At 55.1% G+C, this 17,217-nt stretch overlaps 3 gene segments (V, D, J or C); all 3 read left to right on the top strand.

Moving 5' to 3' along the window:
* Positions 1-8,045: 8,045 nt before the first annotated feature.
* Positions 8,046-8,607, top strand: LOC123347479. The segment is given in 2 exon segments: positions 8,046-8,144; positions 8,237-8,607. Coding segments are annotated over 2 exon segments (417 nt in total).
* A 4,251-nt stretch (positions 8,608-12,858) lies between these two features.
* Positions 12,859-13,480, top strand: LOC123347478. The segment is given in 2 exon segments: positions 12,859-12,940; positions 13,029-13,480. Coding segments are annotated over 2 exon segments (498 nt in total).
* A 2,890-nt stretch (positions 13,481-16,370) lies between these two features.
* LOC123347477 lies at positions 16,371-16,878 on the top strand. The segment is given in 2 exon segments: positions 16,371-16,419; positions 16,505-16,878. Coding segments are annotated over 2 exon segments (423 nt in total).
* The last annotated feature ends 339 nt before the right edge of the window (positions 16,879-17,217 follow it).

Raw genomic sequence — 17,217 nt, 5'->3', positions numbered from 1 at the left:
TACAGGGGCGGGGAACCCTACATTCCTACTGCTCATCCTTCCAAAACCGACTCAACATCTCTGGGAATGTCCCTGAAGACGAGTTCTGTCCACAGCTGAGTGACATGTCAGCTGCGGGAACCGCCCTGGGTTACTGCTCCAGACCCAGGCAGTGAGCCGGAGCAAAGCAGGGATCGGAGCTAGAAGGGAAACCGGTTTGCAAAGCCCCCCCGCCCTCCATCCCCCCGCCCCTTAGCACTGGGCGTTAGGAGCTGAGAGGGAGAGGGACTAGCTGACAGGAGGGGTTTTCAGGAGGGGAAGTTGGAAAATACCTCGTGTATCAAGTCCCCTGCAACACAACACAGACTTCACGGGTCTTATTCCGTTTCGTTGGGAGCAGTAATGAAAAACACACCTGTTTCTACACACCCACCCTGAGAACGTCTCATTTCCTCCAGCAGGCGGCAGCACGGACACACAGACCACAGGCGAGCGAGCGAGAAGTCACGCACTGCCACTGAGACTAGCAAACACACATGGGGGGGCGGGGGTCGCATCTCCGTCAGCAGGAGGCAGCAATGAAATACACAAACGTACACACACACACACACACACAAGGGGTAGCGCGCGCACACACACAGAGATGGTTTTGTTACTCCCAGTAAGAGATAGCAATGACAGAAACACACAAAAGCTGATCCGGATTCCCCATACGGACGAGCAGGGAGGGACACACCCCCCCATACAGAACGAGTTGGTCTTTTCTCTACCTAGCAGGAGCCAGGAGGCCTCACAAACACACACCCACAGACCCGGCATTTCTCCTCGGGCGGGACTCCTTCAATCCAGCAGAGAGCAGCAATGAGACACACATGGATTTGCACCCACGCGCCATTCAAGAAGTCCTACAAGGAAGCAGGGTGCCCCTTGAGGATTAAAATTTAGGAGAACCGGGTTCTGTTCCCGACTCTGTTGCTGGGTGACCGTGGGAAGTCACTTCACCGCTCCGTGCCTTAGTTTCCCTGTCCCTATAGTGGAGATCATTCTCCTTAATTCCAGTGACAGGCGGCCGGGACACACAGCGATACAGTCACACACGTGCCACCCAGCAGGGGTCCGCAACACCCGAACAATCACACCTATGGTAAGACCCAGGTCTTATTCCGCACCCAGCCAGGGGCATCACCACACAGACACACAGCAGCGGAGAGCGCAGGTCCGGGCGCTCAGTCGAGGCGGAGGGAGAGCTACCGGGGTTCAAGCTCCGTGGCAGTGTGTGGAATATATTGAGAAGTGTACTCTGTCACCCAAGAGCCAGCCCAGGCTCCCACAAATAGAGCAGTTCCGTGTCTCACCCCGGTGTGAGGCGCAGGCCGGAGGCAGGAGAATATTCCGGCTAAATCAGAGCCCCCCGCCCCCCGCCCAGCCCTTTCACCTCCCCTCCCCGCTGGGCGAAACCCACATGCAAATCCCTGCCCTGCTTAAACACCAGCCCCGGATCCTGCGAGCCTGGGGCACTGCGCCGCGCTGGCCCGTTTCTTCCTGCTGCGGGGTGTCCCCTTCCTGCTGCACCTCGGAGAAATGGCGCTGCTGCTGCTGCTGCCGGGGTGTCTTTTCTGCCTCCTGGCGGCTCCCTTCTGTGAGTATTTCGGGGACACGCAGCCCCCGCTCTCCTCCCTGCCCCCAGCGCAGCGTGGAGCGTCACTTCTCCTTGTCTCCCCCTTTGCCAAGGTGTCCTCTCGCAGATCCGGCTGGTCCCGTCCGCCCCGGGAGTGGTGAAGCCCGGAGAGTCCCTCACGGTGACTTGTGCAGTGTCGGGGGACTCCATCGCTACCCGCGCCTGGTGGAACTGGGTGCGCGAACTCCCCGGCCAAGGGCTGCAATGGGTGGGGCGCATCCATTTCTCCGGGAGCACGAACTACGCCCCCGGCCTGCAAACCCGAGCGAGCATCACCAAAGATGACGCCAAGAACGAGTATTACCTGCAGCTCCGCTCCCTGACCGCTGCGGACACCGCCACCTATTACTGCACCAGGTGGGACCCACGGTGATACGCGCCGGGACAAGCGCCGGGAGGGGAGAGTCTCCCTGAATGGGGCGGCTACGTCTCTTCCCTGTCACAGCCGCCCTGCCCTCTCCCAAGGCGCCTGAGATCTTCCCGCCCCCTTGCGCGGATAGCTGGTTTCCAACCCTGAAATGTTTCCAGTGGGTTTCCCCTAAATAGTTCGAATCTTCACTGACCGGGAGAAAGTGGGACTCGGGGACCAGGGAGCTGGCCAGAGGCGCAGCTGCCCCGTTTACTGCTCTGCAAGACCTGAGCAAATCACTTAGAGCCAGATTTATAAACGCATTCGGGCGCCTAATAATTCCCGTTGAAACACGTTTAAAAATCCGGCCGTTCGTTAGTCTCTGTGACTGCCCCCCTCCCCCAGAATCACAGAATAGTAGGACTGGAAGGGACCTCGAGAGGTCATTAGGCCAGTTCCCTGCACTCATGGCAGCACTAAGTTTTATCTTCTGGACCATCCCTGACAGTGTTTGTCGAACCCGCTCTTCAAAATCTCCAGTGATGGAGATTCCAGAGCCTCCCTAAGCACAAGACTCGCCTTGCACAAGTCCCTCTAGGCCAGATTTCCAAAGCTGGGCACCTAAAGTTGCAGATGTGCAAATCCCACTAGATGCCTAAGTACCTCAGCAGTTTAGCTCACCAACGGCCACCTGTTTTTACCATATTTAGGTGCTTACGGTGTAGGTATTTCCCTAACTCCCACTGATTTCAATGAGTTGTTGACACCTGGGTACTTTTGAAAATCCCAATACCTTCCTATCTGGATGTTTAGGAACCTAAATCCCTCTGAGAATCTGTCTTTCTCTGCCTCAGTTTTCAGTCTGTGTAATGGGGATAATGACACTTCGCTACTTCACGGGAGAGTTATGAGCGGAAACACATTGAAGATTGTGAAAAGAACAGGAGTACTTGTGGCACCTTGCGGATACAGACTAACACGGCTGCTACTCTGAAACCTGAAGATTGTGAGGGGCTCAAACACTATGGAATTTAGGGCATATCAGTGACTGAAATGGATGGCAAAAATTTCCCGTCAGAGCTTTTCTGCAATGGACAATTAGGAATTTAGCTACAGTTTTTCCAGAAAATATCTATTTGGGGCATTTGGTTGAAAGATATTTTGTTTTTTGTAGATTATTGTAAATTTGTACTTTTCAATATTTCTTTCTTTCTTTCTGACAGATACAAGTTTTTGAGGGGAAACAGCCTATTTCCCACCCAGTTCTGCTGGACTCAGACCCGTCTCCATCTGGCCCAATCCTCCTGTTAGTTCAGCCAATGAAAACCAGATTCTGCTCATTTACACTGGTTCAAACCCTGCCTGACATCACTGCTCTCTGCGGGACTAGTTCAGATCTCCCTCCCTCCCTCCCTGCTGTCATTGGGGGGGCGGGGCTGGACCCTGGCCATTCCATCGCTGTCTTCACTGGGAGCAGAGCCAGGCGCTAACTCTACCTAAGGTTAGTTCCCAGTTACCCAGAATGCACTTCTTTACTTTTCTGCCCGCGAAGCTGATCTGAGAGATCATCACCCCGAGTTTCGCCAGATGGAAAGGGCCAGGCCCCTGCAACCGGAATGAATTTAGCAGCTGGTCAATTCTCCCATGCTCCGCTGCAGGGCAGCAGCACCTCGACCTGTTTCCTCCATTTAGCCCAGAACCAGCTCCCTGCCGGCCCCTTTCATCTCCCATTCCCGCTGGGTGAGACCCGCATGCAAATCCCAGCCCCGGGGGTTCCTGTGTAAATACAAACCCCTGGTTCTAGGCGCCTCAGTCTCTCCCCAGACACTGAACTGCCCGCGCCGGACGCTGGGGAGTCTGCTCGTGATTTCAGACCCTCATGGACTCGTTCTTCGCCTTCCTTTTCCTCTTAGCCACCCATTCTGGTGAGTGTCTGTGGGAGGCGGTAGGGAAAGTTCTGCTTCGCTTGTACGGGAGCGAGAAATGTCCCTTGACTTCAACAGAGCAGGGGGAGTCCCCGGGGAGTATCTGAACCTGAACAGTATTATAATTCCTGAAATAAATTCCCTCCTCTTTGCAGGTGTCCGTGCCCAGATCCAGCTGGTCCAGTCCGGCCCGGGAGCAGCGAAGCCCGGAGCGACCCTCACCCTGACCTGCACCGTCTCGGGCCACTCCATCACTACCGGTCACGCCTGGCACTGGGTCCGGCAGCCCCCCGGGAAAGGGCTGGAGTGGCTGGGACGGGGATATTACAGCAGTTCCACCCGGCAGAAAAACTACGGCTCATCCTTCCAGAGCCGAATCACCATCTCCCCTGATTCCCCCAAGAACCAGGTTTCCCTGCAGCTCCCTGGCAGCTGCAGACACCGCCAGGTATTACTGCGCCAGGCAGAAACAGTGACACAGAGCACGCAGGGAACCGTGCAAAAAGGGGGCGTGGATTCTGAGCAGACTTTCAGGCCTCTTGTCTTGCTGTAATTTATCTGCCTAGAGAAAGGGAAACACAAACCCAGGGCATTTGCACTAGATGGAAATGAAGGGACATCTTCTGTTTCCCCTTTCCACCTCCCCGCTCCCCAAATAGACTCCTGTGCTAAACATTCCTGAGAATCATGGCACGGTGACCTTAAAGAATAACTGCTACTGCTCCCTGGGGACTAATCTACAAATATCAATTACTCCGAATCAATATAAATCAGTTTAGTTAAATGGGTGCCACTTTGGTGTGAGCACGCTCTTTTTTCTGTTTCAAATTCATTCCAGCGGTTCAGCTTGGGAGCCAGGAAAAATGCTGGAAGCAAGGTTTATAACCAGTGCATGAGTGTTCACACAGAGAAAGTCGAAACGGTTAATCTCAATGGGATTGGAATCACATCGATACTTACATCATCACCCCTGTGAGTGTAGAACGTGTGTACACACACACACACATGCACACACGCACGCCCCAGATTTCCTTCCGGTAGGAGGAGCAGTGATACAAGCATCCCCAGAGAGAAAGCGAGAGAGAGTGAGAATGCTCTTGTAATCCGAAACTCTGAAAGGAACAAGTGAGTTTTTTTCTCTCTCATAGAAACATGATTAGATATCGGATGAGATTAGAGGTCTGTCTAATCCGGTATCCTACCTCCAACGGTAGCTGATGCTTCGGAGGAAGGATGTTTGCACTGTTGTTGTAGCCATGATGGTGCCAAAAATATTAAGATACGCAAGGTGGGTGAGGTAATATCTGCTACTGAAACAACTTCCAGTGGTGAAAGAGACACGTGTTTGCGCAACACAGAGCGTCTCTGCAGGTCTGGAAAAGGTCAGACCTGAAGAAGACCTCTGTGTAGCCACACAGCTTGTCTCTTTCACCAACAGAAGTTGGTCCAATCACAGATATTATTTCACTCACTTTGTCTCTCAGAGGAAGGTGGATGATAATCTGCGCCACACACAGGTTTTACTAAAACAGATACTAAAACTCGAAGATTATTTATGGGTTGTTGCAGGAATCGTCGGGTGAGGTTCAGTGCCCTGTGTTAAGCAGGTCAGACTAGGTGATCATGTCCCTTGGTAATCCCGTCTGGCCTTAATAGCTATGAAAAGTACTGAATTGTTCCCAATGGGATTGCAAATGAAGTGAAATTATATGAAAACTCAATGGAATTTTACATTCAATGAGATTTGGCTGCCTAACTCCCTTAGGTCTTTCTGGGGGCGGGGGGGGGAAGCCATTGAATGATAATAATTAACACAAAAGCTCAATCCCACACATTCTCTTTAACCGTCAGTGTTTGGACACCCCCTGCAGCAATGTTTCCTCGCATCTGCAGACGCTATAACCTATTACTGTGCCAGAAGTAGCCCAGTGACAGGGAGGAAAGAAGGGACTGAGTTGAAGAGGAATAGATTTTTCACAGAGAATCCAGAACTTACCCCCTTTTCCTGCAAACCGTTTGCCTTTCAGCTACCGCAGGATCTCGTCAGACTCCCTGAGAAAATAAATGCATTTGTTTCATTACAATGGTTACATGAACAGGCAGGGAAAGATTAATGGGAGTGTGGAGTTACACAAAATCACTCAGGACCCAGGGGCTCCTCTCCCTGATTTCTTCTGCAATCGGGGGCGGGGGTTCCGGGGCTGACAGGGGGCAGGAGGGGATTGGATGGGACAGGAGTGCCAGGGCGCTCTCAGGGGGTCAGAAGCCAGAGGTGTCCGATAGGGGGCGAGGTCCGGGCCACGCCTGACTGTCTGGGGAGGCACAGTCTCCCCTAACCAGCCCTCCATACAATTTCTGAAATCCGAAGCGGCCCTCAGGCCACAAAGTTTGCCCGCCCCTGCAGTAGAAGGTAGCACTGACACAAGCGCACGGAAACACAAATCAGCACCACAGATCCCATTCCTGCCTTAGGGGGCAGCAGTGTTTCTCCCGCCCACCCTCACCCCGAGGCAGTTCTTCTACATGAAACACACCTATTATAAGGCGCTTGGTTTCTCCCCAGCCTGCGGGTCAGATTCTGCCCTGTGTCCTGCCACCACAGCCTGTGGTCTGACAAAGCCAGGAGCTGCCTCTTCTCTCCATCCCCTTTTCCATCCCTCTCACCACAGCTGCTTTTCAGGCTCTGCGGCCTAAACCAGCCCTTCCCCCACGTTCAGATGCTGCTCCTTCCCCATCGGACATTCCCACAAGAGTGTCGTTTCCCGGAGGCCATTTATATCAATTTCATACGCCCAACACATTTTCCTAATAGCCACCGCTCCAGTACAGAGACACCTTTTACTCAATTGTGAACAAAGAAAGAAAGAAAGAAAGAAGTTAGTCCAAGTGCAGGCCAGGGGATAGACGCTAAACCCTGGAAAGGCACTTTTCTACCCAAAGGAGAGTGCACACTTGGGGTTAGACCAGGATACGTACATGGATTTAAATTCACATTTTAGGTTCTACCCAAACTAATTTCCCCTGCAGACAAGGCCCAAGACAAACCGGAGTAACTCTGTTTCTAAACCAGTCATGACTCCCTAGAGCACTCAGCTCCAGTCCGCACACAGCTGTTGAACTCATAACACTGCTTGAGGTAGGGGTATAATGTTTTCACCCGTGTAGTTATAACAGTGCAATGCCTGCTTTGGATGAGGTGATACCAGTGTAAAGGCACCTTACGCCAGTCCAGTTTGCCCTCTTTCTCCTCTGGGTCATGAGCAGACATTTTGTCAGCCGTCTCCGTGGACGCCCCGGTGTTGGAGAGAAAGAGCAGAGTGTATGACCCAAGAATATTGGTTGTCCCTGAGCCATTCCCTGCCTTTCTGAACAGTGTCCGGAACCGCGCAGCTTGGAATGGGGTCACCGGATACTTTACATGCCGGTGTAAGGGGCTCTCTGGGTTCAGCCTAACACACACCTGTACACGGAGCAGGTTTCACTCCCTCCAGCAGCGTGTGTCTCTCAGCTCACAGTCTCTCCCCCTCACAGGTGTCTCTGCTACAGGAACAGCAGCGGACACTAGGGCGATGCGTTTCCCCCGAGCGTGGGCTCAGACTGTCCCCGGGTTACTGCCGTCACGGCCTTTACTCTGACAGAGCCCACAACCCGCCCCGCCCCTCCGTGCCCAGCTCGCTCCCTCCCCCTGAAGCGGATTCTCGCTCTCTGGTGCCTGGAAACAGCCTGTGCGGGCGGCTCCCGCAGCTGCGGCTCCTTCCCCATCCAACACTCCCGGGACAGTGTCACGTCTCTGGACATCTCCCCTCTCTTGTTTCTATTGTTCAGCTCTGCCCGGGGCATTCGGCACCAGGCGCGGCTGGATTGGAAGCCCCCAGTGTAGGGACCCGATCCACAGCCCCTTGCTTCCCTGAAGGGCTCCAGTGACGGTGAATTGACTTTGGGTCACACGCTAAGACGTGAGAGGATGCGGGACGCTGCTTCCCACAGACAGCGCTCCCTGCCTAGCGGTGTCCCTCCCTTTATACCCGCTGGGGAGACCCGCATGCAAATCCCTGCCCCTGCCCCGGGGGGTTCCTGTTAAATACCAACCCCTGATCCTAGGAGCCTCAGTCTCTCCACGGACACAGAACTGCCCGGTCCTGCCCGCTGGGGAGTTTGAAAAGGAGGATGAACTGTCTGTGGCTTTTCCTTCCCTTGTTCTCCGCCTTCACCTGTGAGTGTCTCTCGGACAGCGGGAGAATCGGGACAGATGCACAGATTCCTTCGGTGGCTAATTTCCTCCATGTTTTGTTTCCCTCTCCCCAGGTGTCCTCTCCCAGGTGCAGCTGGTCCAGACCGGCCCGGGGGCGGTGAAGCCCGGACAGACCCTCGCACTCACCTGCGCTGTCTCCGGGGTCTCTATCACTAGCAGCAGCTACGCCTGGGACTGGGTCCGGCAGCCCCCCGGGAAAGGGCTGGAGTGGGTAGCACGTATATACCCACACGACGGGAGAAAGTGGTTCACCGCGTCTCTCCAAAGCCGGACCAGCATCTCTTCGGATACCTCCAAGAACCAGTTCTCCCTGCAGCTGGCCTCCCTCGCGGCTGCGGACACCGCCACCTATTACTGCGTCAGAGACACACAGCGACACGGAGCAAAGCGGGGCTGGTACAAAAAGGGGGAGCGGATTGTCTAGAGTCACTCGGGGCCCTGTCACACTCACGTCTCCACTAGAAGCGGGGTGAGACACGGGCCCAAAGGAGGTTGGGGCGGGGGGGGGGGTTCCTCGTCTCCTAACGCAGCTCCTTGTAACACGGACACACAGAGATCCCATCGCAGGGCTCCCCCAGGGAGAACCAATCAGACAAGCACCGGCAGGTCTCGTTCCCAGCACTGTTGGAGGTTTGATAGCTATAGATATACAAATATCAATACAAATACAAGATACAAACATTTATGTGTATCGACACATTAAACATCTCCTGTCATTCACGCTGTGGCTCTCTCGGGTAATGTCGATCACTAAATCGGCTCTTTAATCCCTGAGGTTTGACTATCACTGGTTCAAACCCAGAAGAAGGAGGTTTAATATCCCCGCCAGCCATATTCTGCCGCCTTCCCAGTGTGTGTCCCAGGCAGCCCCGACCCAACCACAATCACAAGCCTCCTTTGGCTACAGCCCAGAAGCTGCCGCTTTCCTGTCCGCCAACTTCCCGGCGTCCCTCCTGCCCCGCCTTTACCCCAATCCCTGCTCCATATTCTGAATCCTCTTACTTCCCCTGCGCTGGTTCCTCCTGCGTTTTATGTGAGCATCTGCCTCTTTACAACCACGGGATTGATTTCCAAATTCTCTTTCCAACCCCACTCAAATGACGTCAACAATTCAAAACGCGCCCAAATCCAGCGGGTTTGGAGAGCCCAGTTCCCTTAAATCCTGTTCCAAAACCCCACCCATATCCGCAAATTTCACATTAGCCGCACGCCCGCCCCACACCCCGGTGTACAACACGCAGGGGATGGGCTCCGTGGATTAAGGGTGCGGGGTTATTTAGAACCCCGCGGCATTTCGGAGCCAGAATCTCGTGGGATTTCGCTGGCAGCTGGATGCCCAGACCGCAAACTGTCTCTGTTCTTCTCTATCTGTAAGCGACGCCCAACCATTCCTGGATCTGACCGTCACAATCCGCACCGAGCCAGGGAAGCCTCATTAACCCCGCTTTACAGACGAAGAACTGAGGCCAGGCTCACTAAGGGGGAGATTACCCAAGCCGCCTAGGGTATTTGGGCACCCACCTCCCACTAACACGAGTGGGATTTGGGTACCCACAGCCCCTACGTGGATTTACCCAATGGCAACAGTGATGGCCTGGACGATTTAGACCCTGAGATTTTTGTCTTGGCTCCTAAGGCGCTAGGCGAATCGCCAAACTCAGACACCGCTTTAGGAAATGTCAGCCCGGAGGAGCCAGTGTCAGAGGCGCTAAGCGGGCACTGCTCTGCCTGAAGTCAGTGAGAGCTGCCGGCAGGGCCGCGCTTCCATTTAGGCGACCTAGGACGCCAGGATTTGGGAGGACGGCTGGTGGCTGCGGTGGACCTCCTGCAGACGTGCCTGCGGAGGGTCCGCTGGTCCCGCGGCTCCGGTGGAGCAGCCTGCGGGAGGTCCACGGAGCCGCGGGACCGGAGAGCGCCAGAGCGCCCCCCGCGGCGTGCCGCTAGAGCCAGCCCTAGGGCGCCCAAAACCCTGGCGCCGCTCCTGGCTGCCGGGGCCCAGCGCCTCCAAAAATCAGCCCTCCCGCTGCAGCTCGTTAGGGGAGGAAGCCGGGGTAGGATTAGGGGAAAGGCGCGGGACTGGGTTAAGGAGATTCGGGTTCCGGTCCGGTCTCTGCCAGACACCGCCTGAGAGGAAGTGGGTAACTCAGCTCATCTCTCTCCCTGCCCGGTCCCCACCTACAAAAATCCCCCCTCCCCACTCGGGCGTCTCACTCCCACATCCAGCCAGCGATGCGTGAGGCCTTTCTCTGACAGCAGGAGCTGCAGCTCTGGATGCGGCCAGACGGGGGCGCTGCTCCGGAGCAGAATGGAATCCTACCGCAGCCAGCACCAGGCAGGGAGCGGAGTCGATTATGCAGCAGCCTGGGTGGGGACAGCTCATAATTCCCGGTGTCCCGTCATATCATCCCCTGTTCCCAGGGCACCGCGGGGCGGGACAAGACCTATCAATGTCGGGAAAGGACAAAGAATCGCAGAGCCCTCTTTGCAAAATTCAAGGCAACATCATCATACTGATTTCATCTCAAAGGAACAACAACTTTATAATCAAATAACAAACAGGAGGTGCCCAAAGTTACGGTGATGGGCACCAGTAACAGAACCTGCTCTTGGACATAGCGCTGGATCTACAGGGTCTGAGCAATGGTCCATCTAGCTCAGTAGCCTCTCCTCTGACAGGGACCAAAGCCAAGTGCTGCCTAAGGAATGAACAGAAAAGGGCAGTTTGTTGAGTGATCCATCCCCTGTCGTCTAGTCCCGGATTTTGGTAGCCAGAGTTCTAGAGACAACGGGAGCATGGGGGGGGGGGGGTGTTCCTGGCCACCTTGGCTAATAGCCATGGATGCACTTAGCCTCATAACACAAGAACTAGGGGTCACCACATGAAATGAACAGGCAGCAGGTTTAAACCAAAGAAAAGGAAGCAGTAGCGGATTTAGAGTTACTGGGGCCCTGTGCTCAGCTTCATTTTGGGGGCCCTTCCTGGAGACCCAGCCAAGAAAAAGAAAATTCTCTTATCTCCCCCCTGCTCCCGTTTGTCATTTCATCCTCCTCCTCTAGGTAATATCAAGTACATGAAAGTAAAGTGAAAATAAAGTACCTTGATTGATTGATCATTTAACGATCTTTCCAAGTATTGTTGGTACCATTAGCTAACTACTGTAAAGTGCTTTGGATAAGAGAACTTTATAAAAATAATATTTAAAAAGTTGTGGTGCGGGATCTGGCGAGGATTTAGGGTGCGGGAAGGGGCTCAGGGCAGGGGGCGCAGCATCTGGGAGGAAGTTAGGGTGCAGGAGCAGGCTGGGGGTTGGGGTGCAGGATCTGGCCAGGGTGAGGGAGGGGGCTCAGGCCTGGGGCAGGGGGTTGGGGTGTGGAGCACTTACCTGGGGCAGCTCCATTTGGTGCGAGGGGTGCAGGTAGGAATGTTGTGGGGGTGCAGGAGTCAGGGAGGACAGGGGGCTGGGTGTATGTGAGGGGGGTGCAGGAGTCAGGGCAGTGGGATGGTGTGTGGGCTGGGGTGGTGGGGTGCTCCCAGCCCCCTGCCCCACCCCAGCCCCCTTCCCTGAGGCTCACAGCAGGGGCGTGGGGGTGTATGTGTAGGGCGGGGCCCCGCATTTGCTCCGCCCTGCCCTGATTCCACCCCTTCTCCACCCCCCTCTTCTCTGCCTCCTTCCCCCAGTGCGCTGCGATCCAGCTCCTCCCCCTCCCAGAGCACCGGAAAACAGCTGTTGGACGGTGGGGGAAGTGCTGGGAGGGAGGGGGAAGAGGCGGGAGATGGGGGAGCTTGACTGCCGGTGGGGGCGGATCCTGCAGCGTGAGCTCCAGGCGTCAGCAGGACCAAGCTTCTGCCCCCCCAGCTGCCAGTCCCTGGGGCCCCCTGTCATTGGGGGGCCCGGTGCCAGAGAAACCCTTTGTTTCAATGTAAATCTGCCTTTGAAAGGAAATATTTCTTCACACAATGCAAAGTCAACCTGTGGAACTCCCTGCCAAAGGATGCTGTGAAGGCCAAGACTATAACAGGATTAAAAAAAAGAACGAGCTAAATTCATGGACAGGTCCATCAATGGCTGTTAACCAGGCTGGGCAGGGATGGTGTCCCTGGCCTCTGTTTGCCAGAAGCTGGGAATGGGTGACAGGGGGTGGATCACTCTCAGATTCCCTGTTCTGTTCATTCCCTCTGGGGACCTGGCATTGGCACCTCCAGACCACAGGAGACTGGGCCAGATGGACATTTGGCGGACCCAGTAAGGCCTGGCTTATGCTTTATGTTCTCCGTGAATTCATCTAATTCTTTTAAAAACCAGTTTTAGTTTTGGCCTTAAGGGCATCCCCTGGCCACAAGTTCCACAGGTTGGCTCAGGCTGTGCACGCTTTCAAGAGGTACCTACTTCCCTTTGTTTTAAAGCTGCTGCCTATTCAGTTCATTGGGAGACTCCTAGTCTGATGAAAGAAAGAGGCCAGATCACACAGCGTTCGCTGACCGCCGGTTCATTTCCCGCCCTATTACACAGACATGAGAGCGCAACTGAGCTGAAGAGCTGGGGCGGTTTCAGCCTCTTTTCAAGGGTGATGTCGGAGTGTCTGATCTTTATGCAAATCTCCCGGCCAGGATCCCCGTTTAAATAGCAGCTCCTGGGTTCTCTCGGGACCCGCCTGCCCAGGGGCTGAAGTGAATTTCGTTCTTTGTCCTTTTTCTCACCTTTTAAAGAAGATGGAGAAGGTTTTGCCGCTCCTGGTGTTACTCGCCATCTCGCCCTGTAAGTCAGGAGGAGAATTTCGGGGGAAATGATCGAACCCCGAGGAAGAGAGGTCAGGATTTAACTGTAACGTGTCCTGTCTTTGCAGGTGCGCGGTCCCAAATCCAGCTGGTCCAGTCCGGGCCCGGCGTGGTGAAGCCCGGAGAGCCCCTCTCACTGACCTGCACCGTGTCTGGTAACTCCATTTCTTCTAACTACGACTGGGCTTGGATCCGGCAGGCTCCTGGGAAAGGCTTGGAATATATGGGGTATATATACGGACCTAGCCAGGGCACCAACTACGCCCCGGCTTTCCAGAGCCGAATCACCATCGCCGCAGACACCGCCAAGAACCAGTTCTTGCTGCAGCTCCGCTCGCTGACAGCTGCAGACACCGGCACCTATTACTGCGCCAGACACACAGTGACTCAGAGCAAAGCGGGACTGGCACAAAAAGGGGAAGCGGTTGCTATACAGACATTCAGGGCATTTAATGCTGGGATTTTCCTCTCAGACACACAGAGACAGGTGCAGAGAAGGAGCGAGAATCTCTACAAGTGAAGGTGTCATAACGTTCACACAAGCAGTCGATACCCTGATATTGCAGAACAGCAGTGACAACAATGTCACTTCTCACTGCAGGACTAAGGGTTAAACAAGGAAATCACCGGCAAACCCCGACTCTCCCGGTCTGCTACCATCCAGGGGCGGCTCTACAAATTTGGCCGCCCCAAGCAGTCATGCCCGGGAGGCGCCCCCGAGCCGCGGGAGCAGCGGACCACCCGCGGGCATGACTGCGGAGGGTCCGCTGGTCGCGCGGCTCGGCTGAACCTCCCGCAGCTGCGGGCGGTTCGCTGGTCCTGCAGCTCCGGTTGAGCAGCCGCAGTCATGCCTGCGGGAGGTCCAGCCGAGCCGCGGGACCAGCGAACTGGCAGGTCCGCTGCTCCCGGGGGTCCGGTGGACCTCCCGCAGGCATGACTGCGGCAGGTCCGCCGGTCCAGGCTGCCGCCCCCCCGGGAAAGGACCGCCCCACGCGGCTGCTTGCCCCGCTGGGCTCTGGAGCCGGCCCTGCTCCCATCCCCCGCTGCTTCCCTCCCACTCACCTGCCGTTCACACCTCAGGATTCACCACTGAGCCTCGCTGGAAGAACTGATGATGTCACTGTGCATAGGGCTGGGACGGACATGGGAATTTGTGAAACCTCACACAGTGATAGGAACTGCAAGGTGAGTGAGAGCAATGCACAGGGAGGCGCCCAGATGCTGTGGTAACCTCTGTATCGGAACGTGCAGACAGAATAGACTAGAATAGAAACTGGATGCGCCACCTCCCCGCCTTACAACCCAGATTCGGGAGAGGAAATGTCGCATTTTGCCACATGACCCCATTTAGCTTTCAGCCACGTTCCCTAGCGGACTCAATGTATTCTCGTTCCTGGTGTAGATAACGGGACATTAGGAGTTGCGGTTATTGTCAATGTGACATTGGTGCCCTCACTCCCCAGCCCAGAAGGGGTCACTGCCCTGGGCACCTGCTTTCTGGCCCTGCCCTGAAGAGCTCACAGACTGCACAGACAAAGGGGAAGGCGAGGCACCGCCTGGGGAAATGACTTCCCAGGGTCACACAGCAGGGCCCGTGACACACCCACCCGCAGTAGCTGGACTGTTCATTCCCAGCCGAGGGCCCCTCGCCTCTGTAATCACAACACAGCCCTGAAGATGCGTCTTCTCTCCATGCCCAGCCCCCTCCCCGCTCACTGAAGGTATTTCTCGGTCTCTGATCCGGGAAACAAACACGGGTCAGGGCTGGTCTGGATCACACTGCGCCCAGCCAGGAGTGCAGGGGACTCCACTCGAAGGCGTCTCCAGGTCCCCTCCAGTCCTACCATTCTCTGATTTCTCTCCCCGCCACTGCGGCTCCTCCCCCAACAGATTCCCAGGACGATCTCACTTCTACTGACCCGGCCCGTCCATCGCACGTACTGATTTTATTCACCCAGCCCATTTCGCACTAGCCCCTGCTCCACTGGAGAGACACCCATTGACTTCAGCAGCCTTTGGATCACACCCTGTGACACGAAGGGTGGGGGTGGCTCTCCCGTCCCCCACACGGCACTCACGGGACAGAGGTCTACCTGGTACTCCCCCCCCACCAACCCGCATGTTACTGCCTGTCCCAGCAGATTCTCCTGAGTCCCAGCCCAGGACCCTCTCCTCTAGACTCTCCAACCCGCCGCCTCCCATTCCATGGGCACTGAGATGAGCGCACTGTCTCTCTGGGGTGTAAAGGGGACACCTGTTGATACCAGTCTGCTCTGTGCTTGGGGGGCACCAGGGCGCAGTCTCTGGCCTGACTCTTGAGGGATACCCCCCGACTCTGCTTGAACCAAGAGGGACCAGAGAAAGGCCTGCAGAGAGCAGTGAAGGGTGTTGGGAGACACAGCTAGACCCCGCCTGACAAGGGTGACAAGATTAAGACATCTCCATTGTTCTTTCTCTGCAAAAAACCCTCCCTATATGCAAGTCAGTGTTCTGGTGCTTAGATTGAAGCTATGCATCAGTTCCACTGGGACTCCATCTCCTGACTGATCTTGCTGGGGGATCTGCCTGTCTCCCATACTCAGGACCCTGAGCTACCACCATCACCTGGGAACACCGACCAGTTCAAGCTTCAGGGAGCAGTGAGATCCTCCTCCTCTTTGTCTCTCTCTCTCTCTCTCTGTTTTCCCTTCTACCTTAGGTATTAACCTTGAATAATGTATGTTCTGTGGGTTTAGCCTCCTTGTGTAGTTATCACTTGTATTCAATAAATAACTTTTATGGTTAAGCTGGTTGCTTCTCTCTCTCTCGCTGAACTTTACTCCTTTGTGTTTTTAGCTTCCCCCATTCACTCTGCAGCAACGCTTCTTTCACCTGAGCTAAAAATCCCTGTAGCACGGCAAATCCTGCGGGGTTTGCTCATCAAGTAGGTTACTACCAGTACAATTGTGACGTGAGAGTGGGGATAGGGACCTGCTGAATCTGGGAAACATAAGGGTGGCAGCTTGAAAGTGCTGCTTGACCCAGTCCATTGAGTCCAGGGACACATAAGGGGTCAGCTTGAACGTGCTGACATAAGGGAGAAGTAGAGATTCACATGAAAACACACGTGACACAAGCTGTACATTGATAGAATTACAGAACCCCCTGCCCCCCAAAGAGTAACCCAAATAAAGGAGCAGACCCCAAAGTAATGGGCAGATCTGGTAACACTGTCGCGAGAGGACATCGCCATGTACTGAGGGCTCATCCCCTGTCATCTCTTATACCCACCCTGGGGAACCCGCATGCAAATCCCAGCCCCAGGGGTTCCTGGTTAAATACAGACCCCCGGTTCTAGGAGCCTCAGTCTCTCCCCAGACACAGAACTGCCCGGTCCTGCCCGCTGGGGAGTGTCTCCATTAACAATCACCATGACACTGTCACTGCTCTGCTCCCTTTTCCTACTCGCCGCCCCATCAGGTGAGTATTTCATGGGACGCTGAGAAACACCGAGGTGGGGAGTGCACCGGTTCCAGGCGAGAGTCAGCTCTGTTCTTTTCCCCAGGTGTCCTCTCTCAGGTGCAGCTGGTCCAGTCCGGCCCAGGAGCGGTGAAGCCCGGGGAGACCCTCACGCTGAGCTGCGCTGTCTCGGGTTACACCATCACCAGTGGTTACGGCTGGCACTGGATCCGGCAGCCCCCAGGGACAGGGCTGGAGTGGCTGGGACGGGGATATTACAGCGGTTCCACGTGGAACACGAACTACGCCTCCTCCTTCCAGAGCCGAATCACCATCTCCACTGACTCCTCCAAGAACCAGTTCTCCCTGCAGCTCCGCGCGCTGACAGCTGCAGACACCGCCGTGTATTACTGCGCCAGAGACACAGTGACACAGAGCAGAGCAGGGACCGGACAAAAACGGGAAGCGGAGCCTACATAGAGTTTCACGCCTCTGTGACGCTGATTAATCTAGAAAAGCAGGAGACCCACCTGTCCGCTAGATGGCAGTAAAGGGACAGCCTCTGCTTTCACTTGCACGTGGTGAAAATTCATGAAGACAGAAATAGAAACCAGTGAAAAGTGATCGCTCCGTGAAAACGTGTCTGCACACAGGTGCTGAACTGATTTACATTCTGACGGTTTAATTCAGTCCGTGTAAATTCTCCCTGCTGACTTTCTCATCCCATCTTTCCGCTAAAAGTAAACGGGGTGACTTTGTGCAACACATACCCAATGATCTTGTGTCCCTGTAGGAAAGAGTTTGACCTCCCACAATCAA

This window comes from Mauremys mutica, chromosome 13, assembly GCF_020497125.1.
Source record: "Mauremys mutica isolate MM-2020 ecotype Southern chromosome 13, ASM2049712v1, whole genome shotgun sequence".
In the NCBI taxonomy this organism is placed as follows: Eukaryota; Metazoa; Chordata; order Testudines; family Geoemydidae; genus Mauremys; species Mauremys mutica.
Note: the sequence above shows the minus strand (reverse complement) of the source record. Positions and strands in the feature narration are given on the sequence as shown.